The sequence below is a fragment of the Tamandua tetradactyla genome, chromosome 9 (genome assembly GCF_023851605.1).
Source record: "Tamandua tetradactyla isolate mTamTet1 chromosome 9, mTamTet1.pri, whole genome shotgun sequence".
NCBI classification, from domain to species: Eukaryota; Metazoa; Chordata; class Mammalia; order Pilosa; family Myrmecophagidae; genus Tamandua; species Tamandua tetradactyla.
In genome coordinates this window covers 12,713,108-12,728,906 of record NC_135335.1, presented here as the reverse complement: position 1 = coordinate 12,728,906, position 15,799 = coordinate 12,713,108, and the positions used below count along the sequence as shown (strand labels likewise).

The window sequence follows — 15,799 nt, the reverse complement described above, 5'->3', positions numbered from 1 at the left end:
GCAACATAACCGAAAAAGATATAGAATGTTAATATAGAGAAAAAAATAAAAGTAATAATAGTAAAATCAAAACAAAACAACACAAAACAAAACAAAAACCTATAGCTCAGATGCAGCTTCATTCGGTGTTTTAACATGATTACTTTACAATTAGGTATTATTGTGCTGTCCATTTTTGAGTTTTTGTATCTAGTCCTGTTGCACAGTCTGTATCCCTTCAGCTTCAATTACCCATTGTCTTACCCTGTTTCTAACTCCTGCTGAACTCTGTTACCAATGACATATTTCAAGTTTATTCTCGAATGTCCGTTCACATCAGTGGGACCATACAGTATTTGTCCTTTAGTTTTTGGCTGGATTCACTCAGCATAATATTCTCTAGGTCCATCCATGTTATTACATGGTTCATAAGTTTATCTTGTCTTAAGGCTGCATAATATTCCATCGTATGTATATACCACAGTTTGTTTAGCCACTCTTCTGTTGATGGAGATTTTGGCTGTTTCCATCTCTTTGCAATTGTAAATAATGCTGCTATAAACATTGGTGTGCAAATGTCCGTTTGTGTCTTTGCCCTTAAGTCCTTTGAGTAGATACCTAGCAATGGTATTGCTGGGTCGTATGGCAGTTCTATATTCAGCTTTTTGAGGAACCGCCAAACTGCCTTCCACAGTGGTTGCACCCTTTGACATTCCCACCAACAGTGGATAAGTGTGCCTCTTTCTCCGCATCCTCTCCAGCACTTGTCATTTTCTGTTTTGTTGATAATGGCCATTCTGGTGGGTGTGAGATGATATCTCATTGTGGTTTTGATTTGCATTTCTCTAATGGCCAGGGACATTGAGCATCTCTTCATGTGCCTCTTGGCCATCCGTATTTCCTCTTCTGAGAGGTGTCTGTTCAAGTCTTTTTCCCATTTTGTAATTGGGTTGGCTGTCTTTTTGTTGTTGAGATGAACAATCTCTTTATAAATTCTGGATACTAGACCTTTATCTGATATATCATTTCCAAATATTGTCTCCCATTGTGAAGGCTGTCTTTCTACTTTCTTGATGAAGTTCTTTGATGCACAAAAGTGTTGAATTTTGAGGAGTTCCCATTTATTTATTTCCTTCTTCAGTGCTCTTGCTTTAGGTTTAAGGTCCATAAAACCGCCTCCAGTTGTAAGATCCATAAGATATCTCCCAACATTTTCCTCTAACTGTTTTATGGTCTTAGACCTAATGTTTAGATCTTTGATCCATTTTGAGTTAACTTTTGTATAGGGTGTGAGAGATGGGTCTTCTTTCATTCTTTTGCATATGGATATCCAGTTCTCTAGGCACCATTTATTGAAGAGACTGCTCTGTCCCAGGTGAGTTGGCTTGACTGCCTTATCAAAGATCAAATGTCCATAGATGAGAGGGTCTATATCTGAGCACTCTATTCGATTCCATTGGTCGATATATCTATCTTTATGCCAATACCATGCTGTTTTGACCACTGTGGCTTCATAATATGCCTTAAAGTCAGGCAGCGCGAGACCTCCAGCTTCGTTTTTTTTCCTCAAGATGTTTTTAGCAATTCGGGGCACCCTGCCCTTCCAGATAAATTTGCTTATTGGTTTTTCTATTTCTGAAAAATAAGTTGTTGGGATTTTGATTGGTATTGCATTGAATCTGTAAATCAATTTAGGTAGGATTGACATCTTAACTATATTTAGTCTTCCAATCCATGAACACGGTATGCCCTTCCATCTATTTAGGTCTTCTGTGATTTCTTTTAGCAGTTTTTTGTAGTTTTCTTTATATAGGTTTTTTGTCTCTTTAGTTAAATTTATTCCTAGGTATTTTATTCTTTTAGTTGCAATTGTAAATGGGATTCGTTTCTTGATTTTCCCCTCAGCTTGTTCATTACTAGTGTATAGAAATGCTACAGATTTTTGAATGTTGATCTTGTAACCTGCTACTTTGCTGTACTCATTTATTAGCTCTAGTAGTTTTGTTGTGGATTTTTCCGGGTTTTCGACGTATAGTATCATATCGTCTGCAAACAGTGATAGTTTTACTTCTTCCTTTCCAATTTTGATGCCTTGTATTTCTTTTTCTTGTCTAATTGCTCTGGCTAGAACCTCCAACACAATGTTGAATAATAGTGGTGATAGTGGACATCCTTGTCTTGTTCCTGATCTTAGGGGGAAAGTTTTCAATTTTTCCCCATTGAGGATGATATTAGCTGTGGGTTTTTCATATATTCCCTCTATCATTTTAAGGAAGTTCCCTTGTATTCCTATCTTTTGAAGTGTTTTCAACAGGAAAGGATGTTGAATCTTGTCGAATGCCTTCTCTGCATCAATTGAGATGATCATGTGATTTTTCTGCTTTGATTTGTTGATATGGTGTATTACATTAATTGATTTTCTTATGTTGAACCATCCTTGCATACCTGGGATGAATCCTACTTGGTCATGATGTATAATTGTTTTAATGTGCTGTTGGATACGATTTGCTAGAATTTTATTGAGGATTTTTGCATCTGTATTCATTAGAGAGATTGGTCTGTAGTTTTCTTTTTTTGTAATATCTTTGCCTGGTTTTGGTATGAGGGTGATGTTGGCTTCATAGAATGAATTAGGTAGTTTTCCCTCCACTTCGATTTTTTTGAAGAGTTTGAGGAGAATTGGTACTAATTCTTTCTGGAACGTTTGGTAGAATTCACATGTGAAGCCATCTGGTCCTGGACTTTTCTTTTTAGGAAGCTTTTGAATGACTAATTCAATTTCTTTACTTGTGATTGGTTTGTTGAGGTCATCTATGTCTTCTTGAGTCAAAGTTGGTTGTTCATGTCTTTCCAGGAACCCGTCCATTTCCTCTAAATTGTTGTATTTATTAGCGTAAAGTTGTTCATAGTATCCTGTTATTACCTCCTTTATTTCTGTGAGGTCAGTAGTTATGTCTCCTCTTCCATTTCTGATCTTATTTATTTGCATCCTCTCTCTTCTTCTTTTTGTCAATCTTGCTAAGGGCCCATCAATCTTATTGATTTTCTCATAGAACCAACTTCTGGCCTTATTGATATTCTCTATTGTTTTCATGTTTTCAATTTCATTTATTTGTGCTCTAATCTTTGTTATTTCTTTCCTTTTGCTTGCTTTGGGGTTAGCTTGCTGTTCTTTCTCCAGTTCTTCCAAATGGATAGTTAATTCCTGAATTTTTGCCTTTTCTTCTTTTCTGATATAGGCATTTAGAGCAATAAATTTCCCTCTTAGCACTGCCTTTGCTGCGTCCCATAAGTTTTGATATGTTGTGTTTTCATTTTCATTCGCCTCGAGGTATTTGCTAATTTCCCTTGCAATTTCTTCTTTGACCCAGTCGTTGTTTAGGAGTGTGTTGTTGAGCCTCCACGTATTTGTGAATTTTCTGGCACTCTGCCTATTATTGATTTCCAACATCATTCCTTTATGGTCCGAGAAAGTGTTGTGTAAGATTTCAATCTTTTTAAATTTGTTAAGACTTGCTTTGTGACCCAGCATATGGTCTATCTTTGAGAATGATCCATGAGCACTTGAGAAAAAGGTGTATCCTGCTGTTGTGGGATGTAATGTCCTATAAATGTCTATTAAGTCTAGTTCATTTATAGTAATATTCAGATTCTCTATTTCTTTGTTGATCCTCTGTCTAGATGTTCTGTCCCTTGATGAGAGTGGTGAGTTGAAGTCTCCAACTATTATGGTATATGAGTCTATTTCCCTTTTCAGTGTTTGCAGTATATTCCTCACGTATTTTGGGGCATTCTGATTCGGTGCGTAAATATTTATGATTGTTATGTCTTCTTGTTTAATTGTTCCTTTTATTAGTATATAGTGTCCTTCTTTGTCTCTTTTAACTGTTTTACATTTGAAGTCTAATTTGTTGGATATTAGTATAGCCACTCCTGCTCTTTTCTGGTTGTTATTTGCATGAAATATCTTTTCCCAACCTTTCACTTTCAACCTATGTTTATCTTTGGGTCTAAGATGTGTTTCCTGTAGACAGCATATCGAAGGATCCTGTTTTTTAATCCATTCTGCCAATCTATGTCTTTTGATTGGGGAATTCAGTCCATTGACATTCAGTGTTATTACTGTTTGGATAATATTTTCCTCTAACATTTTGCCTTTTGTATTATATATATCATATCTGATTTTCCTTCTTTCTACACTCTTTTCCATATCTCTCTCTTCTGTCTTTTTGTATCTGACTCTAGTGCTCCCTTTAGTATTTCTTGCAGAGCTGGTCTCTTGGTCACAAATTCTTTCAGTGACTTTTTGTCTGAGAATGTTTTAATTTCTCCCTCATTTTTGAAGGATAATTTTGCTGGAAATAGGAGTCTTGGTTGGCAGTTTTTCTCTTTTAGTATTTTAAATATATCATCCCACTGTCTTCTAGCTTCCATGGTTTCTGCTGAGAAATCTACACAAAGTCTTATTGGGTTTCCCTTGTATGTAATGGATTGTTTTTCTCTTGCTGCTTTCAAGATCTTCTCTTTCTCTTTGACCTCTGACATTCTAACTAGTAAGTGTCTTGGAGAACGCCTATTTGGGTCTAATCTCTTTGGGGTGCGCTGCACTTCTTGGATCTGTAATTTTAGGTCTTTCATAAGAGTTGGGAAATTTTCAGTGATAATTTCTTCCATTAGTTTTTCTCCTCCTTTTCCCTTCTCTTCTCCTTCTGGGACACCCACAACACGTATATTTGTGCGGTTCATATTGTCCTTGAGTTCCCTGATACCCTGTTCAAATTTTTCCATTCTTTTCCCTATGGTTTCTGTTTCTTTTTGGAATTCAGATGTTCCATCCTCCAAATCACTAATTCTATCTTCTGTCTCTTTAAATCTATCATTGTAGCTATCCATTATTTTTTCTATGTTTGCTACTTTGTCCTTCACTTCCATAAGTTCTGCGATTTGTTTTTTCAGTTTTTCTATTTCTTCTTTATGTTCAGCCCATGTCCTCTTCATGTCCTCCCTCAATTTATCGATTTCATTTTTGAAGAGGTTTTCCATTTCTGTTCGTATATTCAGCATTAGTTGTCTCAGCTCTTGTGTCTCATTTGAGCTATTGGTTTGTTCCTTTGACTGAGCCATATTCTCAATCTTTTGAGCGTGGACAGTTATCTTCTGCTGCTGGCGTCTGGGCATTTATTCAGATTTCTCTTGGTGTTGGACCCAGCAAGGTTGTAATATTTTTCTGTGAAATCTCTGGGTTCTGTTTTTCTTATCCTGCCCAGTAGGTGGCGCTCGTGGCACACGTTTGTCTGCGGGTCCCACCAGTAAAAGGTGCTGTGGGACCTTAAACTTTGGAAAACTCTCGCCGTCCTGGGGGTTCGCTAGCCGAAGCGGCTTGAGCCGGCCCGGGGTCCGAACGCAGGGAGGGTGTCCGAACGCAGGGAGGGTTGCTGGTCGCCGCAGCCAGGGAAAGAGCCCGTCCGAATTTCCTAGTCGGCCCTGGGCAACAAGCGTGGCGGGAGGGCGCCAGCGGCAGCGGCCCGCCCGAGAGAGTGCACGTTCCCCGGGAGTCACGGGGTCACCGTTCTCCGCGGCCTGGGGGTTTCCGATCCAATTCTCTCAGTTGGTCCGGGGGCTGCGCGTGGTGTGGGCGCCAGTCGCCTTGGTTTCAGGGGACCACCTCTCCAATTCTCCCAACCGGCCCGGGAAGGGGGAAGGGAGTAACTCCGGCCGCTTGCCACCCCGCCCGGTAAGGCCCGCGCGCCTCGGCGATCTCACCCGAGCTGCTTCTCTCAGCCAGCCAGCCGTTCCAGGATGGGGTACGCTGTCTTTTTTATCTCTGTTGTGGCTTTGGGCGCTTTCTGTATCGTTTCTACTCCCCTAGTAGGTGTCCTGGAGAAGAAACTAAGATCCGCGCGTCTTACTAAGCCGCCATCTTCCAGGAAGTCTGTATTGATATTTTGGTATGATTTCTCCTCCTGTTTATTAAGGATAGGTCATTCACCTATCCTTAAAATGGGATCATTTTGGTTTGTAAGCTGCTTTTAAAAAGATTATAGCACAGACATATTCCCATGTTAATAAACACGCTATGTTTATTGTATTAATAAACAGTTGTATTATTAATACAGTAATTTTATTGTATTATTACTATATTAATAATACAAAAATATATTAATGTATTCATAGGTTATTAAATATATCATCATTTTGAATGAGGGTTCTGTTAACAAGAATAATAATTGTATGTTACTTTACAACTTGCAAAAGTGCTTTCCTATCATTAGTTTGATTGATTTTGCCAAAGTAAAGCCACAGTCAGTGTTGTTCCTAGAGTATATATTAGCAAGTAGTAGAGATTCCCCAGTCTACTCCTTTCAAAAGTGACCCTTCCGTTTCAGAATGAAGGACCCCGAGTTGACAGTCGTAGGGATAGAGCAGGTTAATTAAAAAAAAAGAGTTCTGGTTCAGCATAGATGTGGAATTGCTGTGCCTTTGGCCATGAAGGGTTTTAATCTATCGGAATGCTTTTTCTTACTTTGAAAAAATAAAATATTCCCTCCTCCCCCACCTCTGACCCTACCAAATGGTTACTGAACCTCTGGGGGCAGTTAATTATTTTTTTTCAGGTCCTCTGGGTGGTTAATAATTGACACAAGTGCACATTCCCCCAGGGGTTGGGGTTAAGCAGTGAGCACTCCTGGGAAATTACTGGTTGCACTGTGGGAGCCCATGGTTCCTTTGTTGGGGGTTGGACTCAGAGGCAGTGATTTTGGTGAGTTTGTCCTTCCAGGCAGCTTATAAATGGTCTCAGAAGGTTCTCTTGATCTTCTCAATTGTGGGTGGGGTTGGCGGTGGGCAATATATTGATTTCTACTTCCCATCTATCTCTGGGGCGTAGATGCATTTAACTTCTGTTTCTCCAGTTTCCTTCTTGAATTCTCTTCAGGCCAAAGAAATACCAGGTCTTCATTTATAGCCCCCACCTTTTTTTAAAAAATATTTTTTCACCGAGACATCTTTATACACATACAGTCTATGCAAAGTACACAATCAGTAGTCCACAACATTACCACATAGGTGTACACTCATCACCACCACCTCATCCAGAATATTTGCATCTCTCCAAAAAAGAAACATAAAGAAAAACACATACATCCTATACCCCATTAATCCCCCTCACTGACCACCAGTATTTCAATCCACCTAATCCTCCCTACCCCCCCCCCCCCCCAATTATTCACTTACCCCTTGTCCCCACTTTCCCACTCATCTGTCCATACCCTGGACAAAAGGGAACACCAGACACAAGGCTTCCACAGTTGCCCAGTCACACTGAAAAAGCTACACAGTTTTCCAGTTGTCTTCAAGAGTCAAGGCCACCGGAACACAGCTCAGCAGCTCCAGGCACTTCCCTCCATCCACTCCAACACACCACAAACCAAAAAGGGACATCCTTACAATGGACAAGAGCAACTCCCAGGATAACTTCTTGACTCCAGTTGAAATCTCCCAGTCACCAGAACTTTACTTGGTCTCATCTCTCTCCTCCCCTCCCTGACCAAGAAGTCCTCTCAGTTCCATGATGCCAAGTACCAGCCCATCCCCAGGAGTCATGTCCCACACAGCAGGGAGGGCAGTGAACTCACCTGCTGGGCGGGCCCAGAGAGAGAGGCCACACCCCAGCAACGTGGCTCCCAGGCACAATTATAAGTAGACTTAGTCTATCCTCTGCAGGAATAAGTTCCATAGAGGTGAACCCCAAGATTGAGGGCCCAGCCCACCAAATGGGTTGTCCCCACTGCCTGCGAGGACATCAGGAACTCCCTAGGCAGAAAAGTTTGACATCTCCTTTCTCCCCAGTTCCCCAAGGGACCCTACAAACACTTCTCCACTCTGCCCAAGTTACTCTGTATAACCCCCGCCTTCTGTTATAAAAACAAAGAGGAATGTTGGCAGAGGGAAACTGAAGATTGGTCCTCCCCTGAAGGGCAGAGCCTCTTCTCTGAATGCCCATATCCCTCAACAGTGCTCTACGTAAACCTCAACACATACTTATTTCAGACCCTTTCTAAGGGGAAACTGGCAGTGTTTGCCAGTCATGGTCATTTCTGGATGTAGAGTAGCAATTACTATTATTTATTCCTTGTAACTGCTCTGTGCGGGAGGCATTGCTGTCTTTGTTTTAGGGATGAGGACACAGGTTTAGAGAGGTTAAGTTGCTTTTTCAAGGTCATCAACCAGTAAGCGGTAAAGTTGGCATTTGACTCAGTCTGTCTGAATCTTACTTGGATGCTTACCCCCTCTAGAGCAGCACTTCTCACATTTCTCTTAGCTGGATGCAGAAAAAGGAAACAAGCGAGATAGAGCAGAGTTTCCCTTGGTGAAGAGGGTCGGGTGGGAGAGTAGACTTCCTGGCTCCTCTTCTTCCAGGCTACCTGAGCCATCTGCATGGGACACCAGGCATCGTGGGTTCACGTGTGGAGGCTGTCACAGAAGGGATGCGGAAACACAAGCAGGACACATGTTTGAATCTTTGAAACACTCGACCGTGTTTCCAAGTAGTTAGTACTCAGATACACCCCGTCTTTGCCTACATGGAAGAAAGGAGTTCCCTGGGAACTTTGGTTTTTATTCTGCAGGGAGGAGGGCATTAGCCAAAGAAAGGCAGATAAGGGTGAGAGTTGGCCTCACTTGGAATATGGTCAGCAGTGCTGAGGGCTTTTAGAGGTCACTTCATAGAAGCTGCACAGCATGACCATGTCTGAATAAGTCATATTAAAGGGCTGGTAGGAAGTGTCAGAGTCAGCATGTGATTCTTGCTAGTGTTTGGGGCTTACACTAGGGCACCAGGACAGCCTGCAGGACCATCTGGCCATGCATTCCTTCCCATATCCACCCACTCACACACTATATGAAGTCCTGCTCTGTACCAGAGACTGTACTAGGCCCTGGGAATGCTCCCTACCCTTTAGAAACCCATAGGTTGGGAAGCACACTAGCTACAACACATGCAAAGGTTCAGTAATACCTGGGGATATCAAGGAAGGCTCCTTAAAGTGTCCAGCATGGTTCCTGTCAGCTTCAGATTAAAACCCAACTACTTGTCTGGTTGCAAGACCTGCAACCATCTCCCAGGCTTTTTTTTTTCTATTAAGATAAAGAGAGAAAACCAGAGCTTTGGGGGAACTTACTGGGCAAAGCCATCATCCAAAGAAATGGGCCAGGCCTCTGCAAGGGTCCGTCTTCAGCGCTGGCGCGTTAGTTGGCATACTGCTTTGCGTTGGCCATGCCAGACTACATAGAGTTCTTTGAGGGCTAGTCCATTCTCTTGATCACTTGCCTTTCTTCATACCGCCCCCTCTCTCTGGGGCATGGGCCCTTCCTCCTTTACTTAGCTAATTTCACCTGAGCAGTTAAGGTTTGGTTCAAGGGCCATCTCCTACTCTTAGCCTAGACTGGTTTAGGTGACCCTCCTTTCTGTCTTCAGTGTCTCTATCATGACTCATCACTCTCTATTCTGATTGTCTTTTCTGTCCCTCTCACTAATTTCTTTGTGCATAAGGACTGTATGTTTTTTATCCTGTATTCCAGTGCCGAACATCAAACTTGAGGCATAGTAAATATTTGATAAGATATTTTGGTTGAGTGAATGAATGAATGAACGAACAGTGGGGCATTTTTTTTTAATTAATTTTTTTTTAAATACCGAGAAACACCAAACAAACGCAAACATTTGTAACTTTTGATCATTCCATTCTACGTATGTAATCACTGATTCACAATATCATCGCATAGTTGCATATTCATCATCGTGATCATTTCTTGGAACATTTGCATCTGTTCAGAAAAAGAAATAAAAAGAAAACAGAAAAAAATTCATACATACCATTCCCCCCACTCTTCCCCCTCACTGATCACCAGCATTTGAACAGTGGGACATTTGAGTTGGATCGTGAAAGACAATTAGGAGTTTATCAAGCAGGGAACTTTAGGAGGGCATTCCAGGCAGAAGGACTTGAGAATTGGTCCAGGGTTTACCATGACTTACTCTATGTATGCCCTTAATTTATGCTGCTAAACCTTTCTAAAATTTGCTTTCGTCATCTGAAAAATAATGTGATAGTATTTATCTTGCAGGTTTATTATGGGAATTAAAGATGATATTTGCAAAGTGCCTTAGCACCTTGCACATACATGTTAACATGTTAAATAGATGCTGGGTATCTTATTATTATTTTTAAAATTAATATGACCTTGGGCGGGCCAGTGTTGGTCTGCAGGCAGAGTTCTTGCCTGCCATGCCGGAGACCTGAGTTTGTTTCCCAGTGCTTGCCCATGTTAAAAAAGAAAATATGACCTTTATTATTGATTGTAAACTATTGATGAGTATTATGAGAACTTTGAGATTTGAGTGGAAAATATAAAGAAAACCACTCTTCTGATTGTTCCGAACTTTATTTATGGTTTCTTGTTGTGGCTTATTCTTGAAATAATTGAACACTACATAATTTTGCCTGGTTCTGAATTTTTAGAATAATTATTCCAAAAAGGTTTGTAATTCCCCATTCTCTGACTCATACGATATGAGAAAAGAAATTCTCCATGTGGATTTGAAAAGCAGGGAGGGAATAATGAGACTCTCCAAGCTGACATGCTACTCAGCTCTACCGATGTGGTCTGCCCTTGTGAATCTTTCTTTTGTTCCTTAGACAGAGTTCTCTGTTAAGGACTTGCTCATGCTGATTTACGTGGAGAAATCTATTCAACTTAGTGAGCATTTATTTTATAGGTGTAAAATCCATTTGTTTGGGTGGTCGATCTATGTTTTTTTGCTCAAAAAAGAAGAAAAGGGATCTATGACTAAAGCTGAAGTTTCCTTAAAGCTGAAAATATGTGATGCTTGAGAATTTGCCTTTTCACCTAGTTTGCAACATCAGCAAGAACAATTGTGGCCTAACTGAGCATGCAGTTTGTGCTAATTTCATGGGAAACTGGTCATGTTATTTATGCTTTACAGATAGAAAATTTGAAGCTTGGAAAGATGTAGTAACTTGCCCAAAGTCACACAACTAAGGAATAGTGGAATATGGCTTTGAAATCAAGTACACTTGAGTCAATAGTTTCTGCTTTTAGCTAGTATGTGATATAGCCCCTCTTTTATATCATACCAGTACATCTATTGTGTTCCTCTTCCTTTGTGTTGGGAAGAATATAGGATGCTCAGTAAAGTCTCATAAACTGTTTTATTGAGATTGTAGTTGTGGTTTATTACGTGGCCTCTGTCCTCTTCCTCTCCTTAGCTATGGGGTGCTGCTTTGGGAGCTGCTGACTGGTGAGGTGCCCTTCCAAGGAATCGATGGTTTAGCAGTAGCTTATGGTGTAGCCACGAACAAACTCGCCCTTCCCATTCCTTCTACGTGCCCAGAACCTTTTGCCAAACTCATGGAAGGTAAGTGGCCCGTGGCCTGAGGAAAAGTTGGGAGAGTTTGCTTTCCTACTAGTACTTAGTGGATTTGGGTCAGTTGTACAGGATCAGTTACTAAAAGAGGAAATACAGTGTTAGTCACCTGAGGAGGAATCCTATGGGCAGTTGGTAGAGTTACTTCAAGATGATGTCTGCATCCTCCTATGTTAATGTCACAGTTGTCCCTTCTACCAGTCTTCAGTGACTGCATAAGCTAGCTTAGTCACTGAGGCTCATCGTCTAGTATATTATTCTTTAATTCAAAATAAACAGGCATGAGTGCTTTTATTTCAGAACCTCTAATATCTTACATATAGAAATGAACATCTGAGAAGAAAGGAACTCTAAAAGTCATCTAGTCATTCCATCATCTTGTAAGGGCATACTCTAAAGCCAAAAGAAGTTAAGTGATTAGATTGTCACTCCACTAGTTGGTGGCCGAGCTGGGATTAGACAGAACTCAGTTTTCCTGACTCCCACAGTAGTGCTTTTTTTTTTTCATCCTTGCCTTTATTTCATCCCATTGAGGTGGGGAAGAGTAGCTCATTTATTATAGGAAACTGAGGCCCAGAGGGATTGGAATTAAGTAGTTACATGGTAAATTGTGGTAGTAATACTTTACCCAAGAAAACTCTTTGGGCTTGCTTTTCTTATACTTAATTAACAGTCAGAATTGGACGGGCACTGGGATTGCTGCATTTTATTTTCTTTTTCACTCCTGACTAATGGTTGTGACTTTGGCCACTTACTTTTCTTCCTGAGTCCTGTTTGGGTTTTCTAAATTCCAATCTGTTTCTGGAAGGATAGTGAGAGGTTGTTTTCTGGTAAATGAGGTCACTTAATACCCTAATTCTTAAATTTGCCTCTGTCTATTCATGCTTTCTGTCTACTCACATGTTCCATTCAGACTGCTGCAATCCTGACCCCCATTCATGACCATCTTTCACAAATATCCTGGACCAGCTGAGTACCATAGAGAGTCTGGTTTCTTTGAAATGCCCAAGAACTCCTTCCACTGCCTGCAGGATGACTGGAGACATGAGATTCAGAAAATGTTTGACCAGTTCAGGGCCAAAGAAAAGGTAAAAAAACATGAAAAGAAAAAAAAAACATGCATTCAATCAGTGGACCTTCTCCACTGGACCTCTGGACTGAGTTTGCTTAACCGTCCTGATCCTAACTGCAGTGCCTTCCTGCCTGGTTTGATTTAACAGTGCAGCTGTTTCCTTCCAGGTTTTATGTGGAGTGAATTCCCCAGGCCTCAGATGTGATCTATAATGAATGATACAGACCTTTTCTTTTCTTTTTGGGGATGTTGCAGGCATAAGAAGAAAAAGTCATGAGCCCAAACGTCTCCGTAAAAATTATTTACTTAATTGTCTAAACCCAAGGAGGAGCACCATTTGGCAGTTACCACTAGAGTGTATTACCCCACTGGCTGAAAATACAAGAGGCTTCAGGAAAGGTTTCATGGTTCTATATTGGACTACTAGATGATAGTTGACTGGATAGAGGATTGCTCCAATATTGAGAAGAATAGTTATCATAATATCCTGCTTTAGTCTTTTGGTATCAGAATCAGAAGCAGAGTATGAGCTAGAAAAAAACATAGGTCTAAAATGGACATTTTTCATGATTTCATGAAAAGGCCAAGCCCAGCCAAACATGAGAGTTCAGAAACGCCTAGCCTATGCCTGCCTTTTTGTTTTGTTGACCATTTCCTGACTAGTTCTAGTTCTTAAGTCCCTTGGTGTCTAGCTAGCAGTCAGCAACTACACAGGTGAAGCTAACCACATGCAATTACATTGCTCATGTTTCAGGGGCAGGTGAGACCATAGCTGGGGATTCAAGGGATGTTCATACAGATGTGGCTAGCCTCCTCTTTTCCTCCTCACTCCCCACTATGGGAATTTAGTAAGCTAATAGCACTATAGTAATATTGGTTGTTAAAATTGTATATGGCTTTATGGTTTGCCATTCCTTTCACTTGAAAGGTCTCTGATTCTTATGGCCACCAATATGTAGGGCAGATGTCATTCTGCTTCTGTCTCATAGCTGAAGGCCAGTGACTTTCCTAACATCGTATCGCTAGTAAGCGAGGAAGCAGAGCCTCACACCTGGGCCGTCTGATTCCAAATCCTATGTTCTTTCCAGTAGGCATTGTCATTCCCCTAACAAATTGTTTGAAAATAATTTCTGGAGCAGATTTGAAGAGATGAGACTCATACACCATAGCAGTCCTACACACAGGTCTCTTTTTCAAGTTGTGAATATCCTGCAGGGGCTGGAGTTGAGCTTATAATGAATCATTATGGGTCCTGGTGGGTGGACCTGTACTGACTGTTAAACAGAATGATTCATTCAAAGAGATTGTTCCTATATCTAGTACTATTCCAACTAGAAGAACCCCCTGATTTGATGACTTTTTTTTGTTGTTGTTAATTGCTGAATCACTGATTCTTGGTTACCTTTCTTTTGATAAGTGAAGTTATAGGGAAACTAGCCAATAAGAAAAGTTGAATTTTGTTACTAAGTACTAGGAAAAGTCAAATCTTTTCTCACTATAGCTAACATTAGTATACTATGTGCTATTTTCTAAGCATGTACTGTATAGGTTATGCTCGAAGTAATTCTTATGTAATGGGTTAATTATCTTATATAATGCAACTCTGTTGTTTCGGCGCTGTGCATTTCCTATGACATATGATTCTCTGATTAATTTGCCCACGGCCACACAGTTAATGATAGTGAAGCTGGGACCTGAATTCAGGCAGTTTATTCCAGAGCTCTTGCTAGGATGTTTTTCCGTTATAAGGCTTGAAGTTCAACAAACGAAAGTGAGATATATATGACCTTTCTCTATAGAAAGGAACCTCTTAAATCATTCTATATATGGGAGATGTGGTTTGCATACTATTGACTCCCATTTAGGTGTTTCACAAGTATGGAGTTTACCATGTTTGAAGGTCTTCTAGGTATATCGTGCCATAGACGAGTACTCCAGAAACCTCCTAGTTTACTGTGTGATTCAGCTTATTCTTCAGCTTGGCTCAAACTACTGCTTCTAAGTATTGTGAGAATGCATTGGTCTCTGGGCTGGGTTTGAGCTTATTGAGGAAAAAGTCTAGTTAGAACCAAACCACTATCCCTTAGACTTGAGTACATGGGAGAGGAGAACTTTGGAAGGTTGAGATTAGCTTGAACTTTTCACTTTCTCTGTTAGGCAACAAAATCATCCAACTAAGAATAATTTTTCCTCATCTTCCAAATGTTTTCATTCTCAATGGCGAAAGTAGGGAAACCGAGGATTTGGAGGGTGTCCTGCCTTTATTGAAAGGAACGTCCTGCTTTTTAGGTGTGGGTCTCTGGTTAATGACATTAAGTCCTCTTAAGACTTAGCCTCCAACTCCCATCTCACTTCAGTCCCACAAAGGGGAACTAGTGTTAATAGTTTGTATTCTGGGTTTTAAAATTTTATACACATCCTTTGTTCTCTTTCCTGTTTTCTCTCCTGTTTTTGTGATTCCATACTCCCCACCCTCTTGCTGAGAACCAGTGCTGTGTTCGTTTATAAATTCATGCAGAAGGATAAAGGAGAAACTGAAAAGAGGATCTTCCCACCTGTATGCTTCCACCCCCATTCTCAGAGCAGAGTGGGAAGGAGCATTCTTGGCTCAGAATATGGGATTCCAAATGCGATTTTTGCCCCACTTGTACTCCTCCAGATTTGTGGCTCCTGCTCTCCTTCTGAGAAGGAAAAGAGAGTTCTCTGTCTGCAATTTTTGAGATTCTCTGTCTCGCTGTCTTGAATTGCTGCAGAGGCATAGCCTGCTCTGGATGACATTTGACATGTTCATTGAAGGTTCATTTCAGGGGTGTGTGGTGGCACAGCAGGTGAGTTTGGTTTTGGCAAAGACTTCAGAGAATGTTCTCTCTTCTTGCTGTGCTCTCACAATCTTTCCAGAGCAAATTATTATCCTTTCGGACCAGATGAAAGTTAAAACCACGTTCCTCAGTGGACTTATTCACCAAATAAACAAAGATTTAGATGGCATGCCTGACATACTTCTTGAACAGCCACCCTGAAAATATATTTGTTTTTATTTGAATGTTAGGCGATGCCTGGAGGGTGATTCATTTGCAGTGGACATATTTTAAGTTAAATCACATTAATTTGGTCCTGGTGTCTTTTTTTTAATCCTTTATAAAATGAAAAAAAGTAAAATAGAACTAAGACTGTGGAGTTCAAATACATGACTATAGTTTTCAGCCACAGGCAGTTTTAAACAAGTTTCAAGGAGTAGCTGGAAACTCGCAGCTTCCCTCTCTAGGGGTTGGCCTGTGGCTTTCACTACTCTGGCTGCATCC

The 15,799-nt window shown here is 40.6% G+C and overlaps 1 protein-coding gene across 4 annotated transcripts in view; it reads left to right on the top strand.

The window, feature by feature from the left end:
- LOC143646729 (mitogen-activated protein kinase kinase kinase 9-like) overlaps window positions 1-15,799 on the top strand; it is a 96,805-nt gene that overhangs the window by 27,255 nt on the left and 53,751 nt on the right. For all 4 annotated transcript variants that reach the window (XM_077115998.1, XM_077116000.1, XM_077115999.1 and 1 more), the window contains exon 4: window positions 11,268-11,416. In XM_077115998.1, the coding sequence (XP_076972113.1) occupies window positions 11,268-11,416 (149 nt within the window). The remainder of the gene's footprint in view (window positions 1-11,267; window positions 11,417-15,799) is intronic.